This window comes from Parus major, chromosome 2 (genome assembly GCF_001522545.3).
Source record: "Parus major isolate Abel chromosome 2, Parus_major1.1, whole genome shotgun sequence".
NCBI lineage: Eukaryota > Metazoa > Chordata > Aves > Passeriformes > Paridae > Parus > Parus major.
Genome location: NC_031769.1, coordinates 79660526 through 79679380, shown reverse-complemented (window position 1 = coordinate 79679380; position 18855 = coordinate 79660526). Strand labels below are relative to the sequence as shown.

Here is an 18855-nt window from a genome sequence, read left to right as displayed (position 1 = left end):
GCATAATACACTTAAATCAGAGAGTTAGAGATTGGAGTGATTACTGCTAAGCTGTGTGAGTTTAAGGATATTCTGCTTTGAACATGTAGTTCACCAGCACATATGGACATTAATAATGAGAAATGCACATTATTTTTTACTGATACGCCTTTAGAGTTTCCGATTCACTAAGTAAGTATTGTTAATTCAAAGAAAAAAATGCTGTTGGACCAAAGACTGTAACTCTCAATTTAGAAGATCCTCAATTTTCTTTAAAAGCATCTGTACAATTAAAAGTAATAAAACCAATTCAGAAACTTTCAGGGAAACTTCTCATTTCTACTTTTTTGCAGGAAGAAGTAGCTACTGCTCTTTCATCAAGACAAACTGTATCAGCAAGTAAAGGAAGTAAAACACTCAGAACAAAGCACACATACTACAAAAGAGACTCCTTACAAAATATAAGGTTTCTTTCTTTTTTAAAGTCTGAAATGGCAGACATATTTAGGGCATTTTTGAATTCCATTAGCAGTTTTAGGAAGAGAAGAAGGAAGAAATGAGAAGGACTTCCTAGTATTTTTTCCCCCACCCATTACTAGATCATGTAGAACATCAAAGAACTGAAAGTAGGATATAGATGCAGCAGCTTAGTATTTCATTGACCTTCAATTGAATTAATGTGTATTGGTCATATAGAACAAAACCTTTTGATTTCCTCATAGAACCCAGAAAAACGAGGATGATGATAGTGCAAGTACGGCAACACAGCTCAGCATCAGCAAAAAGACAATCACTGTTACGCATAGACTATCCCAGCTCAACTATTTATCTCTGAGACTGAAATATGCTATAATTGGCACAGGAATTAATTGATTTCCCTCCCTTCTGTGCTCTATGGCTGTGCTATTACTGCAAGTAAAGTTCTACTGATCTGATTCATTTGTAAAACTATAAGCAGCCATCCAACACCATCCAACAATCCCATTCAAGTCTGCTGAGAGGAGCCGAATTCCTCACCTATACCCTTTACTGCACATCTACTTTGATCTCTGCCTGAACCTACATATGCACATATTAAGTATACAAGTTAATTAAATACAACATTTTGTTCAGAATGGTAGAAATCATATTCCTTGAACGAATTTTGGAGAAAAATACTGACATCAATTATATATAGTTTTTCTTTGCATTTATCTTTAAAACAGCTTTGAAAGTCTTTAAAAAGACTTCTGGATTTTTTTTAGTACACATGAATCTAGCTAAATGTTGTTTGCCATTAATTAATGTTCATATTAGTTAAAAATATTTAATACATTATTTAAGTGGACTAAAGATGTTCCCAGTACCAAAAGATATGTAGTCTATTTTCTCAGGTATCTCTTTTCCGTTCAAATATTAAAATCCAATTTTATTCTGTGGTACCATACTTTTGAAAAAGCATCTATAGATGTGACCTATGCATAACCTTCTGGATTCTGGATGCCTCCTCATAGTTCTACCCTAAGGATATTTCAGAAACTTCAGTTACACAATTCCCTTCAGAAAGAAGGCTTTAGGTTAAAGATACTGACTCCTGGGCTGCATTTTAAATTTTATTTTCTTCAGAGAAGTTCAAAGGGTGAAGTACTTTGGGGACAGACTTTACACAAGTATGAGATTAAATTTCTCTCTTCTAAATCTGTACTTAGCAACCTTGGAGTGGACTTGAGTTTTTAAGTGAACAATACCTTGTCATTCCCTTATGAATCAGCTAGGGTTTACTATGAGACCCAGCATACATACATACATACACACACACACACACACACACACACAGAGAGACACACACACACACATATATACACATACATACATATATATGCATGCATAATACAGAGACATAAAAACAGTCCCTTCATGGACTTACTAGGATGTTGTGCATATGTAGAAGGTATTTTGATTTTGCCATATAGCCACAAAGTAATATTTCATTAAGAAAAAAAAAATATTAAAAGGAAAAAAAAGAAAATAGAATTTTAATACCTCAAATTAAAGACTGCCCCTAACAAAAAAAAAAAAACAAAACAAGCCAGTCCTGCTAATTTTTATCACCTATAATTCTGTCTGAAGGAAATGTACATTATCAATCTTGATAAAGATTTTGAAAATCTTAAGATATTTAAGATATGGTATTTTAAGAATTTAATTGACTCTTGGACACACTGACTTTTTTATAGATGTGCCAGTTTACCTAGGATCCCCTAACTGAAATGTCCAGCTATTGCTTTTTTTTCTTAAGAGATGCCATTGTGCCAGTAAACAAAGCAATGTGCTTGATAAATTTAATCTGCAGTTGTAACGTAGTGTTTATCAGCAGCCTCCTTTCTCTTTGAAAAGTTCAGATGATCAAGAAAAAGATCAGAGAAATGCTAGAAGGATTGTCAGGGAACTGAATGTAATGCACTTGTCCCTCTTACTATGTGCAGTGAGACACTTTCCATCTAGAACTTACAGGGTTCAGTGAATTAAACTGTGCAACTTAAAAACATACTCTTCAGTTAGGCTTTATTACTTTTGATTCAACAGTCTCCTGTAGAGCTGCTTTGGGTACAAATCTCCGTATGCATGAAACACAATAATTCAAGACTGGTCAGCTGACAGCCAGAATACCTGGGTTGGGGAATAGATTCTGGTTTCTTGGCTCTGGGAGAGAATATGCTGAGCGTGCCATGACCCAGAGTCGTGGGTTGATGAAAATCCTCTGTCATCAGTCACACTGAAGCTTGGGGACGCCCACTGCCATAAATCAATCAATCAGTCAATCATTTTTAATCATGTACTTGCATTTTCATAGTTAATATAAAAATGGGCTCTAGACAATGCCTTCTCTATAATGAATGATATGCTTTGTATTACAGAAGGGGGTTTATCTTAAATTAATTCATCCTTGTTCTAAGATAGTGACATATTAATTTGCAAAAGCTTTTGCAAACTGTACAGAAATAAATGAAGCCTGCTGAAAGATCAGCACTACAAAGTAGATATGCTCATGAACAACTGAACACATGAACAGTTCCTTCAAATCAAACCACTATTTTTGAGGAATTATTATGCTCTGGATTTAGATCTTTAATGTAGGGTTTAAGTTCTGCACAGACTTTTTCACTTGATAAATTTAACCCAAACCAGCTTCCTTTTGGGGGATATCTGATTGATAATAATAACCTTACCAAAAGAAAATCCAAATGATGTGTCCCAAGTCTACAGGATAGGATGCTGTAAGTAACATTTTCAAAAGGTGAGTAAGTATATTTTATTCAAGAAAATACTTTAGATTCTAAAACTCCTTGAGACTAGGGTTTTGAAGTTTAATGTTGTCAATTTTCAACGAACATTCAGTCATAAAGGACTTTCTCATAAAGTCATCTTTTTATTATTCTGAAAGTCATTTGAAAAGCAAGTCTTTATATCCACACTGCCTTAACTGCTTCAAAGTCTTCAGGCAATTCTATGTATTTTTCCAACCAATGACAGATGATGCCATCTTCAGAGTGACTCCATTAAATGCCTACCACAAAAGTATTCCTACTATAAATGGCACAATACATGGTGAAGGACGACCGCCCTCAACAGTCTCCCTGGTTTCCAGCGCTGATATCCATCTGATATTTTTATTCAGATGGCAGGCAAACGGGACAAACATTTATAATATTCCGTGCAGAACAGAAACCGACCACAATAAATAGGAAATAAAAATATTTTCTACAAATCCATCATGACCTCTGCTTACACACTGAATGACAGAGTTAATTGTAAACATAATGTTAGAATGTAAACATATTTTGTTGGAGCCTAAGTGGTTAGGCAAAGCAAACCAATTAATAGAAAACATATACTTCCTGGAAGTTCCTCTAGCTCTTTAATACTACACACATTTAATGCTAATTGAAGCTTGGTTTTTAGCTAATGAATTTTCTTTCTTGTAACGCTCATTTAGCACAACCCTTTTGCTCAAATTTCCTCATGTAATTTAACAAGCTATCTGTATTTAAGAGTAGTCGGTTATTTTAATATTGACATAGAGTTTACAAGCTAATGGAAATTTGCTCTCTTATAGTCACATCTGTAATTTCTCAGGTGTCCCCAAATCTTCAACCAGTGAATACCCTAGAGACTGGAGTAGGGGACAGTGATACTCAGTCAAAAATAGGTGCCTTTAAAGAACCCATGTAGTAGCTCCTTGCACCTTGCTTAAGAGGCTAAGCATAACTGGGGCAGGATCTCTCTTTTTGGACACTGTAAGCAGTACTTATTTATCTTGCTAACTCAATAATACAGGTTGCTGAGACACTTGAAGAGGAGAGGTGTCTTCAAGACACTTGAATAGGAGTTTGAAGCACAGGAACAAAATGTAGGATAGCTCCTGTACCTTGTTTTTCCGAAGCATTGAGCCACTGACCCACTCATGGGACTCTGGGCCATGGGACCATTAAGGATGTTTGAAAATCAGATTTTAAGAAATTTGGAACAGACTCATGAAAACAAAAACAGATAAATGATCATTTATGAACATATGTCTTGCTTGTAGAAAACAAAGAAGTTTGAAAATTATGATATTTGAGAGACCATATTTCCTCTACTGATGAAAAATATGATCACTTCCTTGCTGGAAGTTAATCACACTACATAATCTAATCACTGTCTATATGTGACTGAACCTGAACATTGTTTTCTTCTTGGTGGACTTTTTCAGCCTAGATTTCTGTACCAGCTATTGCTTGTAAATTAAGCAGTATTTCCTATGAGCTCTTGCATGATGAAGGACCTGCAACTTTTGGGGTGGCTGGCAACTCCTTCATTTCAAGACTAAATTAATTGTTTCCTCTTTGTCTGTCAAATCTTCTTTCTTTTCTATAGTTTTAGGAACAGAAATATTGTTGATGCATTTTACAACTTTTCCTTGTTGGACTGTGTTAGGATAGTGCCAACTTAACCACACCAGGGAGCAAAATTGATTTTTTTCCCTCAAAGCACAAGCCTACAGAGGGCTATCTAACACTACTGCCTTACTCACAGATCTGAATGCTGTTTACTTTCTATGTCTTCTCCACACCAGACTAGCCTAACGACCCTGTGTGTGCCACTAAAGCCACAACACAGCTATGACCTGGAAATCCCTGGACACTGGATAGAACCTGCCAGTGGAGGGTACAGGCTGTGGCAAACACAGTTCATAAGATATTGTGGACTTATCCGCACCAATCCCCAGCTCTGGATTTCTGTCAGTGCAGTTTATCTTTTGCCAGCTGTAGCACGTTCCTTGTAATGTGGAGCAAAATTAGAACAATTGAAGAGGTTTTAGTGTTTTTGCTGATCGAGTCATACTTGGAGTAAATATACTGACTGCTACTGTTAATACAAAGAATAGTGCTTCTTTTATTTTTACAATTTCTTACCTTATTGTGAATGTGTAGCTCTAAAATATACCACAATTCAAACTATTTGGTTACATTGTTTCTCAAACAGAAGATAAGTGCTGCTGCTTTCACTTAACTGTAATAGGATACTTGCAATTTTCATGTATTACAGTACAAAGTTGTGTCTGTTGGCCGATTATTTGAAAGCAATTGTATAGCTACTTTGGTAAATGGGAACAAATTGCAAATGGTTATGCAATGGGATTTATCTTCACTTCAAAAAAAGGCTATGCAAGTGCAAGATACTGCAAAGTGTTGATCATATTACACTGTATGTCCGCTCATTTTTACTGGTACATATGTATTTTAATGGGACAAAACAAAGCTTGCATTGATTCAGTATCTTTATATTACATAAGTAGCTGACTATTAGTATGATGCAAACTTCTCTAATTTTCCTGTCATAAAACCATTGCCATTGCCTTCCAAACAGTTGCTAAACTCAGACAGCCAGCATAAGAATCAGCCTATTACAGACAAGTTTAATAAATATTATAATTTTATAAAGTTTATAGTATATATTTCAACAAAAAGAAGCATTTAAAATTAACTGTCTGAACATTTTGATTGGAAGAAATCATATTTATACAAGGCTTAACAGAGTATATAATGGCACGTAATTAGTATACAAATATGTAGCAGAAACTGACCTTCATTTTAAGATTTTGTGTAGGAATTAAGTAATATAGACAATAATACAATTCTCTTCCTGATAATATAGATGATCTGTCTGCTATGAGTGTCCTGGAAGCTACCTCTAAAGCTAGCCTGTCCTATTTTCCATATCACAAGTATGTATTTGTGGCCATGGAAAATTTGCTCTTGTAAGCATGCAAGGTCACTTAGTATCTAAACATGTTTAGTAAGTCCACCACCAGCAGTCACACCAGCAGCCAACAGTGTCCCTTAGGTAGCACTAAACTCAGCAGCCACACAGCACAAACATTATTACCTTCTGCATGGAGCAACCCCAGAAACTGTTTTTCCATCACAGTATATATATATATACAGACAGAAAGTTGAACATGAGCCAGATATTGTAAGAATCTCTAAGAGATTATGATGCAGGACAGTTCAGCCTCTACAGTGCAGCCACCCACATGCACAGAAGTCAGGGTATGCACACTTCCGTTGTGTTACTGCCTTGGATCAAGAGAAGCCTACTCTAACTCATGTTTGGTCCCACCTCTTAATGGGACAGTTGAGGATTAGCTTGTTACTTGGAATGTCCTCATATATGATATCCCTAGGGCTGCCAAGGATGACTGAAAATACTGGAAGTGAACAATGGGAGAGACTCAATAATCATCTTCCTCACTCCTCAGATTTGACACAAGCAGGGCTGAGGCATGCAAAGGAAAAGCATTTCACACAGAAGGTCATCAGCTGCCAGCTAGAGATTTGGTGCATACATTTCATGTAACTAAGCTTTTTCTTGTGCAGACCACACCACTGTAAACTTTCCCTACCTCACCAATCCTTATGCTTCAACCTCACCTAGGGCCTGAACTGAAGAAGCTACATGAAGTCTTAGTTCTCTCTGATGAGATTCCAAATACAAATATCACATCAGATGTGACATTCCAAGCAAGAAGACACTGAAGAACTAAATCTGGAGGCTGACAGTCACATGGAATATAATTCAGTTTGGAAATATTTAGCAAGAATTACTGTAAATGTTTTAATTTACTAAACAGACTCATGTTTAAAAAGCTATATAGAACATTTTTTCACGGCGTTACATTACTGTACTGCAATTCATTTTCAAGAGGTTAGCAGGCCTATGGGAATGGCATGGCACTATGGACTCAACAAACTGTCTGAAAACCAAATATATGATGACACTCTGCTGGCTGGTTAGAAACAAATCTACCAGGTTTCATCCCAGCTCCATATGTAGCTGGTCAGCACCATTCCTTCAGATACTCTTGTTTACAATCTCATGAGGAAATTTGGGAGCTGAAGGGCTGGAAATCTGGTAATCTCAGAAAAAGGTGAGGAGGTGTAAGGACCATTTCAGTAGGAGAGCTTACATACATTTTGTTCTGTGAACAGAGGATTTCAGTCTCCAGGGCTGTTAAATCCAGCACCTTTTGTATTAATTTATTTTAAAATCAAATTCACACCCCCTTTTCATCGCCACACATATTTTCAAAGGACATTTTAATGTTAAAGGTAGACATTAAGGAAAAAATAAGAACTCTAAGTATCTGAAACTTTAAATTCCAACCGAATTTCCAGTCACATAAACAAATATTTTGGTCTAAAGTCTTTCAGCCCCCAAATTTGAATAACAGTATGAAAGATGACAAATCTAGAAAAAACCCAAGCCTTACCTTCTTGTAGAGACTTCTCAGGTCTCTGTACTGCCACATACTATTGAGGACCTGAGATGCTGCTTTCACCACTTTAGGCGAATGCCTGTTACACACATACATTAAAAAGGGAGAGAGAGAAAAAAAGTGAGAAAGAGACTGTTAAGTGAAGGACACCATTCATTCCAATTTTCAAATGCTTTGCTAAGGATTTAAACCCACAAATAAAGTGTGTTTCAAGTAAACCATAAAATCTTTGCTTGGCATCTTGGAGACCAATGTGTTTTTAAGCAGGGGCAATATATCTTATTTATACAGTACTAATCAATCAGTGAGGGGAAAAACTTGTGCATCTCCGTATACACAGGGATTTCTGCTGAGCACACAATATGAGGAATAGGAGGTAGCAATTGGCAAAATTGTTGAGGACCTGGCTGGCATTATATACATCTAAGATATGCTACAACTTTTGGCATAAAGGACAAGGAATCAGAGCAGAATTCTTTCTCTGCAAGTTGCTGAACTCCAGCTCAGGACAGTGTACTCAACTCATTAAGCTCCCCTCAGCAGTGGCCAAAAGAAACTCTAGATGAGTGATGAGCACTGGTTTTGAAATGTAGAGCCAAGATGCAGAAATACAACTGATTACAAAAAGTTATGATAAATTTAATTAGGAATCCAAATGTGGACTAGGATTTTGTTCACACCATTTTCCTTTAATGACAATAATAAAATATTGTGTTGAAAACCATGTAATTTCACATAGTCTTGCTCTTCAGACAAGTTTTGAAATAAAGTCTAAGCTATTGTTACAATCAGTTGGTGTCATATATTCCTGCTAGAATAGGTAATTTAAAAAAATAAATAAGAGAGTATTCATCTCAGTGAGGAAGGGTCAAATAGAAAATGACCAGTAAGGTAACCCAGCCCGTTAAGGACACATACACTGTGCAGGATCAAAAATACATATAAAGCAGTAGAACGCTAGAAAACCTTGCAAAGGCCAAAGTCCAGAGTGAAGGACAGTCACTGAGGTGATTTATGTTTTGCTCAGAAGAGGCATTTGCTTTGAAACATCAAAGAGAAACCAGAAAACCAGCATCAGCTTAAGTTACTGCTTTGGGCAGGAGCCAGGCTTTGTTCCATTCTGAGACTTCTGAGAAGGATCACTGGTTGGCTGACATGCAAACTGGTAAAGCGTTGTTATGACACAACTGATTCATTAATACAACATTTCCCTAGTAATTTATTTGGTGCTTTTTTTCCACTTCCATTTCTCATCCAGAGTACAGCAGTAGGTGGGTATTTGGTGAGTAAACAGGATTTTGATAAGCCCTTTCAAGTATGATTGTTTTTATTATGCTTCCAGCTGTACTGGCTAATGGGGTGCTGGTAAGCATGGAGTAACCAGGAAAATAAATGTGCCAACCACTCCATGAGTACTTAGGAGAGGCAGGAGCTCTGTGAAGCTGATATGGGCCTAGCCAATATAAATAACCTTATGGACACCAGTTCTCTCATACAGGGAGACCTTTCAAGCCCTGGGCATATTCCAAAGACTATCAGGGCCAACCCCACACTAGTAGCACTGATACATACCAGGATGCGTGGCCAGTTCAGTATCCTGCACATTCAGAAGCACTTGCTTCATACTGGACAAAATTATTTCATACAGAAGTGATTTACTGAACTATAAAGTGAGGATGTCAGAATTTTCTATCAGTTCAACAACCAGCAATTTTGGTTTTCTAACAATGAATTACCTGTAAGAAACCAAACCAAACTAACAGCACAGAGTTTCTGAAAGCTGAAAAATGGAACTTTTACTTAAGATGGGCATTTGCAGCACTGTGTGTTAGCAGGTTTTCTTGTTCTAGAACTACATAACCTGCAAAAATAATAACATGGGACTGCAGGTCAAAGTACTTGAGATGAGGGATACATATCACGACTTGGAAGGGCATTTTGGAATTACTCTGCTCTACATTAATTAGAAATAGATGTCTTTCACAGTTATGTGGGGTATTCAGACAGGGAATAATACCCTTGGATCCTCCTAAAACTGCCCATGATTCTTCAAAAATTCCAGACTCAACAGGTATTAATATTCTTTACCAGATAATGAACAGGTAGATGAATGCATTATTCTGAGGAAATACACATTCAGCTTAAGAGAAATGGATAGGAACCTGCTTACAATGTCAGTACATTTGATTTTAAAAATAAAAATAAAAAAATTAGGTAGATTTAATAATAACAAAATGCAAATATAAATAAATTGGCAGTGTATGGGGAGGTCCCACAACTGGAATCACATACTTGGTAACACTACTTTTTACCCTTTCCAATTTGAATGCAAAAATGTTTCAATAATGAATCTGGTATGAAAGGAAAGGGGTAACAATAGAGAAAAAGAAATGTGATTAAATTATATTGGCAATCCTCTGATCACATAGGCGAGCATAAGTTCTTATACCAAATGCAGGGTGCATAAATCTTTCCTTCAGGTTGTGGCCTGGCTTTGTGGGGCTCTTTAAGAGATCTGATGCTGCAGTAGGCTGTGTGGTGACAGCTCCGAGTAGGTGGACTGATGGGTTTTGTACACTAGAGTGAAGGCTATTTGTTTTCAAACTGCCATAGTCCCATTGCACTATACTTCATCAGGTTGACAAATATGAGAGCCAGGCTATCTGTTTTAGGCAAAAGAAGGATAAAGCGTGAACTCCTCATGAGGAGTGTGTACATAGTCAAACAGACAAGATGAAACCATAGCTGTTCTGAAAATGACACAGTTGTGTGCAAGACATTTTTTGCCTCACAAAGCAGCCTAATGGCTCTCTCAGAAGCAACAAGTCAGAAAAATCCACAGATCTATCACCAAGCTGGTGGCGGGGAAAAGGGTGCTGTGAAGAGGGACAGTGATTTTACATTCTTCACTCCTAGATCAAGAGGAGCTGTACCAGAACTGTGGTGAGGTCCTTCCTTTCAAAGGGCCCTCCACCTGCATGTCAATCCTTGTGCAGGGTGCAATCCAACTACTCTGATCCCTAACATTTATCAGGATCTTCTGCAATTGCTTAGAGGTAGGGGTTACTGTAGATAATTACTCTTCCTTAAAATGCACATGGAATGCACTCCCTGCACTACTGATGGCACATCAAAAATAAACCAAAGCAGAGGGAGGCTTTTGGTATTGGCATTGTCTGTTTCTTGTCACCCTTAACACCGGGCATGTGATTTCTGAGCAAACTAAAGGATTCAACTCGCGATTGCACAGAGAAGGCAAACACATTCAAGACTAGTAATAACTACTGGAGAGGTTAAAAAGGTGCAAGGTGATTTGCAAAACATACTTGTCTCCTTTACTCTTAGATATGCCAACCAGTTTCTCAATGCCGCCTGCGTCTCGTAAGGCCTTGGCATTCTCCATATTTTTAGTGATGACTTCATGCAGAGTGCAGCAAATGGCAGTAACGGTGTCATCAGACATGGCCTTGCTTGCTGAGCTGTTGCTGTTGTTAGCGCCTGGCAGTCGGTGGACCAGATCCCTCATGGCATACTTGCCTTTGTTGAAAGAAAATGAAGGGAGAATTCAGAAGATACAGCAATACAGGATGGCAGAGAAGTACAGGGAAAACACACAAGACTAATAGCACCATTTGCATCATTGCATGTAATGTAATTGGATACTGACAATATTTTGGAGCAAGCCATATTTATATTATTGCATGTTCAAGCATTTTGCACATTATGGACTCTGTTAATACTTCCATACTGCATCAGTCAGAGACTTCCAATATGGCTACATCACACCTATAAGAGAATGGAACTGTGATGGTAAAGTCCAAGTATATGCATAAAGATAACCTGAATACCATGATTCACAGAACTTGGCAAGTCCTCATCTCCCACCAAACAACTCGCAGCTTTACCATAAATTTAATGTGCATCAGCTGTTAAAACCACAACAGTGAATGCAAATTCCATGATGTTGGTATTTGTGAACAAGTCTTCTCTGAAGACTTATTCACTGTACAAGGTTAATTCTATTCTACATGCAGCAATTTAACTGGGCTTGTTAGTGTTTCTTAGACTGTATTGTGATGCCATCTTTTTCACACATCCTTAGTTGTATCCATGATACTGACCAGAAAAGGAGCCTTTCTGACATCCATTCCAGTCTGGCATTTTGCAAGGATTTACTGAATAAAACACTAACCTCCAGAATTTAAAATCTCCTAAAATGAAAGGAATTTTTATAATGGTCACATCAAACATTTAAAGAAAAAGAAATTCTGTCAGTAATATTTGGGCTTGATGATCTTTTTCAACCTAAATGATTCTAAGATTACTATAATATTTTTCATGCTTAAATAAAGATTTCTTTTTCAAGATTGGACCTAAAAATCATGTAGTGCTTGTGAAAATAATAAAAAGCAGCTTCCAAGAGTATATATCTATATATCTATACCCATAGATGATAGATAGATAGATAGATAGATAGATAGATAGATAGATAGATAGACAGATAGATAGATAGATAGATAGACAGGACAGGATTAGCACCAGCACAGATACACAAGAAACCCCACATCAGTTCTAGAGGATTGCTATTATGGTGAATGGCTGCTCAGTCCTTCAATGTGATGAAGAGAAGACCAGAGAAGGCGAAGGCCTGATGAAGTTATTACTGAGGTCAGTGAAACAACTGAATCACCTTCAGCGCAGCTGCGCTAGGAATTTACATACAGCGATCACCATGAGTGTATCATGCAGGATGAAAAGGACAGGAAAATTGTGAAATATTAACATAATTAATAATCTAATCTATATCACATTTTTGGAATGACCAGGTATGATTATTGCATATAATATGGTAATTTAATCAGATTTTTTTGATAACTTGAAAATGTTCTGATCAATTAGTGTTTATGCATACTTATTAAAAATCTTATTTCTGAATTCATAAATTCAGTTGATTGTATCCATATTTGAAAGTAGAGACAAGAGGAAAATCACATCTATTTTCATTTCTCACAATTTTGCCTAATGTGGTAGAACTACAGCCAGTCATTTGAACAGAATATTCATAATACAGATAAAAACTTAAATCTCTGGACTGACATGTTAAAGATTATCAAATAGATTTTGTAGTAATGTAAGGTGTTAGAAAATACTCACTCTATATTATGTAAAAACATTCCTGATTATAAAAAGCATTAGACTGCCTACAAAATGTGTACAGTAGGATTGGAATCTTAACAGTGTGCTGCAATACAAATCCTGTCCTCAAACATTTTTATTTCTTTTAACTTAATATTTAATTTACTTGCACTGTTACAATTTTAAGTAATATTATTAATATCAGATGTAGTACAGTTGTTAGCACCTCTTTCAGAAATTATTTATTTGAGCAAACTGAAAATCTTCTTTCCACCTACATATTTATGGAACACTGTTGCAGAAAAGTATGAAATGCTATTTTCACCTGCATCTGTGTGTTCTGTGCAATGTGAACACATTAATAGTTGCATACCACTTACAGTGATTACTTCAGTTTGCAATACATATCAAATTAAGCTGGTGTTTCAAAAAATAAACTATGATTTGATGTAGCTTTTACTCTTCTAGCACAGTGTCTGCCACTGGTCGGGAGTAAGTACAAGTAGATAAATCAGATCAGCGAGACCTTCTGCTTTACTCTGTGCACACATCCAGAACAGACCAATATTCCTTTTTCATTTTGGACCTCACTTAAACTGCAACAGAGCATCTCAGCACCTCGGTCCTCTGGTGGAATCGATTCACGAGGATAATTTCATTAGCAGCCAAATACTGCATCCCAGAGCACTGGGTGTAAAGAAATCTGGATGGTTGCCCCAGGCAGACTTATTTCCTGGAACTGGTCTAGTATTCCAGGCAGTAGTATTCACACCAGTACACATGTCTAGACACACAAGATGCTTCTTACAATAAATAAAGGCTTTGGAGCTATCAGGGAAAGTTAAGTTGGAAAACTAAAACTGAAGCAATCAAGCAGGGTATAAGCATTCTGGACCTCCTAATGCTCAGCAGTTCTAACATTTCTGCTGTGTATACCCTTTAGTTAGGCATGAATATCAAGTCAGTATTAGATACATCAAAACAATAAAATAGGCTTTTTAATATAGAAAGTGTAAAAGTGGGATAGTACAGCATTCCTTATTCTGAGCAGTTTTAAGTCCAGCCCAATATTATCATTCAATTCTTCATCAGATGCATATTTAAAGTAAAATATATTCTGAGTGGGCTTGGTAGGGTTTTTCAATTGCCTTCCCCTTCTTTCTCCCCCAAGAAGTGCATCAAATCTAGCCTTTGGATAGCAAGTGCAAGAAGACTCACATTTTGTAGATCTAGAATCTAGTCACTGTATTTCATCTGTGGCAGCTGTGAAAGCTGGTGTCCAGTTTGGAGACCCCCCCTACCAGAACCTGTAATGTCAATGCCAGGCCTCCCTGCCAGGAGCTGCCTGTTGGGGAGACAGGTTTCCCTCTCCCTGCCCTTTCCCAGGAGGCAGCAAAGGACACATCTGCCACTTCCAACAAAGAAGTAGCTGCCCATGTAGATAAAGCGACTGACTGTAATCTGACAGGTGTCATGGTCAAGGATATCAGAATGTCCTTCCACAGGTTCACCAAACACAAGTGGCACACCAGCTGGAAGAAGAAGGGAATGGCTGGGCTACAGAGTTGATCCAAACCACTGTTTATGCTGGTCTTAAAACCTATCAACAAGTGTAACTTAGCACATTTTCTATAGTTTGAGTACTTCAAACACTGTGCTAGGTATGTGAAAATATATTAAAAAAGCAGGAAATTTGCTTTAATATAGAATTGCATCATGGAAGTTGAAAGTTAAGGACTATTCTGTATACTGCAAGAAGTTTTTCTAAAACTATACATATAGTTAATTAATAAATCATTGTAGTACAGTGATTCACAGAAAAAATCATCAGTTATTGGTTACCTTCTCTTACTGCTTTACTACAGACATGAAGAAGAGTCATGTTTTTTACATGAGCTACAAAAGAAACCTTGCTCCACAGTGGTGTGAATGTCAAGTCCTACCATGGGTACTGTTGCATCAGCACAACACAACTTTGATTCTTGACACCTGCACTGGTGTATGTTACATTCTGCAGAGCATTTGCACTTAGAATTATGTCTTTCCCCATTAAGAGCCTCTTCTGAAAGCAGACTGAAATGTGTAATGGAAACCATTGTTGGAATGTCAGCAAAATGTTTTCTAGCACCACTTTTATCTAGCACTACTAGAAGGAGAAATTCAGCATGCAACACAAGAAGCCTCTCTGAATGGAAGAAGTGAGAACTGATGAGGATGCTGTGAAGAGAGGTGGATGTGTGTGATGATTATATTAAAAACAAATAGCCTTGTTAATTTTCATTAGGGTCTATGCAGAGCTACTTTAATCTAAAAACAAAATGTTTTTTTATTTTTATTTGTTGTATTTGAACAACACATTGTAAAACTGATTTGAAGCTTTTAAAGAGGATTTACATAATATGATTAAACATAGCCAACAGCTTGACAAGGAAAAAAGAAAACATATTTATTTGTTCAATTTCACTCTTAGAGGAAGGGAGAAAGACATAAAATAGACATAACAGGAAAGGGGTTATCTTGTGGGTGCTTGGAAGATATATTATTTTTCTGATACTATACATTTAAGTTATTTTTCTAAGACTTCCATCATTTTCATATTAAGAAGGTGATTCATCTAACAACATGCACTAAGTCTTTGACTGTAAGGTGACTGCATCTGCTTATTATTTCAACAATGAAGATTTAATGTCTTTTCCTTTGCATGATAAAAGTCTCAGCACATTAACACCTGCCTTCATTACTTAAATCAGGAAACTTTTCATGTCAGAGGATCAAATAACTGTTCTAAGAGAGATTCTGCTTTCAGAGCCAAACAGCAGTGCGAACTGCTCTTCTGGTAGATTAAACCAGAGCAAAATCATCAGAGATAAGATTCTACTTCTGGAAATATTTCCTTATTATTGCCTTGAGACAAATTTGCTGCTGTTGTAACATCGTTGAATCCACTTCCATTTTCACTCATCTCTGAAAAATGCCTTTGACACACTGGCAAATTTATTAAGTAGATGTGACATAGCTCCTAGTTTCAGACTAGACTACTCCATAACTACTGGTGCCTGTTTGTCTGAATATATGTGATTTTTTTTCTCTTTGTGCTAACACGTGTGCTCCACTTGTGCTACTATGCGGTTTTGGGCACGTTCATCACACCTGTGTTTTTAATACTACTCAACTTCAGTATTTCACAGACTTATGGAAAGAACATGACTGGGAGAGCTTTTATTATTACTTTCAATCATTACTTAATAAATGTGCCAAAACTGTCTTCTTAATTTGAATGGAACTGATTTTGGTCATAAGTCAGTGCATTCAACTGGTAGTCTAATAAATTAGAGTGCATTCATCAGATGACAACATGTGACAGAAACACAGCTACTGTATCTGATGGCTCATTCCTGTAGTATGCTTTCACTGTTAGACACCACTGTTCTAAGCTGTAATATATTACCACTAGTGGCACTTGTGTAGCACCTGGAACTGCCCTCAGAGTTCATCTGTCACTGTTCCAGAGGAGCCCTGTGCCTACTCTGAACACTGGAAATTTTCTAGTACATACTGAGGTGCAAGAGCCAACAAAAAAAAGAATGATTATGCTTATTACAATATGTAGCAGACTCTGGACTTGGACAGAGTCCAAGACAATACAAGTTAAAGTGTAGACATCAGAGCAGCAGTCAATCTCACGTCATTTCAGAGGGTAAAGGTGTGTTAGTTTGCCTGAGGATATTCTCTTTCATCAGTGAAAGACTCAAGGGGGAAACCTACCCTGAATTTTAAAGAAAAAATAGGCTAAGAGATAAGAAATGCTGTCGTACTGGATCTTAGAGCCAAATGTGTGTGTTTTTTTGTGGGGCAGAGTAGGAAGCAAGGTCAAGAAGATGAAGCAGGGTAATGCTAGAGCCGCTGGGCCAGGAGTAAAGGCAGCAGATGGAAGGAGACAAAAACCTGTATATTTGAAAGCAAAAAAGGCTGCAGTACTAAGGTTGAGAGACACTTGACCCACTGAGTAAATGATTACTTCTCAGACTTTGGGGAGCAGCAGGAAAGGTGAGTGAAGAGTAAGAAAAAACTCTACCTTATGTGGCAATCCTGGTCCATAAAATAGGACCCCTTTTAACAGGTTTATAAAAGAAGGCAGAGCAGCACAACCTGAAATAAGGGTCATCAGCCAGCACAAAGTTTAATGCCCTCTTGCTCACCACTAAATGACATGACTGCCTCCAGAGAGGCTTTCCACTGCAACCAGTGATCCAGTGACTTTGCTCTCCACCCAATCCTGTAAGATACAGTCTGTAGGAGTGCTGACTGTAGGGTACATTGCATGTGAAGGACTACAAGTCCCACAGTTTGCATACAGCAAACTCTTCCCTCTCTCTAGGGCCCCTCATTTGACATGACTTCAGCTGTGGACAGAGCAAGTTTACCATACTCCAAGGCAGTGCCAAACCCTGATGGCCTGGCCTGTGCTGGCTCATGGTCTGTGATATTGCTCATCAAAATACAGCTGTTTCTTATTCCTAAAACCACTGTGCATGACTTGTTACTGGAAGAAGAAATTGGGAAAATCCTGGAGCAGTAGGATTGAAAAGCAAGCCCCAAACAGCATGAGCCCCACCACTTCTTGCAAGTGTCAGAGAACAGGCGATTCTGGATCACTTTGGGATGGAAGTGTACAAAAAATTATCAAACCATTTTCAGGTAAATACGAGGAAATTTATGTGTCCAAACACATGGGGACAATGTGGTTTCAAATTTCCTTGGATACTTGAGATTCTTGCACAGTTAGTAGACCTATGGAAGACACACAGGCTTCTGGAAAAGCAGATGTAAACAAAATTGGATACCCTTTGTTCCTTTCTGTTTAATGCTTATCTCCAGGCACCTAGATATCATTCTCAATGTTTGGCCAAAAATGTTGGTTATGTACTCAGGTCCTTCTTATGTTAGTGACATACATAAACATTAGTAATCTCTGGCACTTCAAAATAAATATGCATTGTACTACATAATGGTAACTGATTATAGTACTGCAATTATCCCTAACAAAAAACTTATCACCTCAGCTCAATCATTTATAAAGAAAAAAGTGATGAGTTAACTTAAACTGGTTTTAGTAAGCAGCTCAAACCTCATGGGCTGGAAGCCACTGTTTTAGCTGCTTCCCATTAAGCGTAACTTGCCAATTAAGTTTGGATAATGAGTACTTTTAGCTATAGAACAATACCAGATACCATTTTCTTGCAGGTTTTTTTTTTTAATTTAAATTGTAAGACTCTGTAGAGATAAATTTTCACAATAAAGAAAGAATAAATCCATGACATGCATAAACGCTCCTGTGACCCCAAGGATCCAGGTGCACTTTGCCCATGGCTGCTGAGACTGAACAAAGAATCAGGTCTCAGATTCCCTCTTCAGATAAATGATACACACTTTCAGTTTTCTACCATCTCTGATGACAGACAGCAAGATTTCAAGATATAAGATTGGTATTTGGTATGGACCAAGTCAAAGGGGAACAGTATCTTCCCTGATGCATTTATATGTGATGTGTCAGTAATTTTTTTTCTTTTTAAAAAATCTTTTTTATCAAGAATAAATTCAGCCATCAGCAGTGTCATATAAAGCCCTACAAAGAGCAGAAATAGTTATATTTTATGGTTTTAAGGAACAAACTCTCAAACTACTACAGAATGATGAAAGCATGTAGAACATCAATAACCGTGTGGCAATGTCAGTTGAGATTTGCTTGTAAAAGAATCAAATACCTGAAACGGTAACCAATATTGAAGCTTTTATCTTTTGAAAAAATATTAAAGATACTTGTTCTATATTTTGCAAAAGAAAGGTATGAGGAGAACAAGGAATGACAAAGGGCACATCCATAACAAGGATGAAAGAGCAGCATGTATAGAAACTGTTAGCACTGGACATAGACAAAAGAG

General features: G+C 37.2%; 1 protein-coding gene across 6 annotated transcripts in view; it reads right to left on the bottom strand.

The window, feature by feature from the left end:
- CTNND2 (catenin delta 2) overlaps positions 1–18855 on the bottom strand; it is a 701753-nt gene that overhangs the window by 23565 nt on the left and 659333 nt on the right. For 5 of the 6 annotated variants that reach the window (XM_015653580.3, XM_015653620.2, XM_015653612.2 and 2 more), the window contains 3 exons: positions 11104–11314; positions 7772–7856; positions 2629–2754 (listed from right to left, as the gene is read on the bottom strand). In XM_015653580.3, coding sequence (XP_015509066.1) covers positions 2629–2754; positions 7772–7856; positions 11104–11314 — 422 coding nt within the window. The remainder of the gene's footprint in view (positions 1–2628; positions 2755–7771; positions 7857–11103; positions 11315–18855) is intronic. The other variant, XM_015653594.2, reaches the window with a different exon arrangement.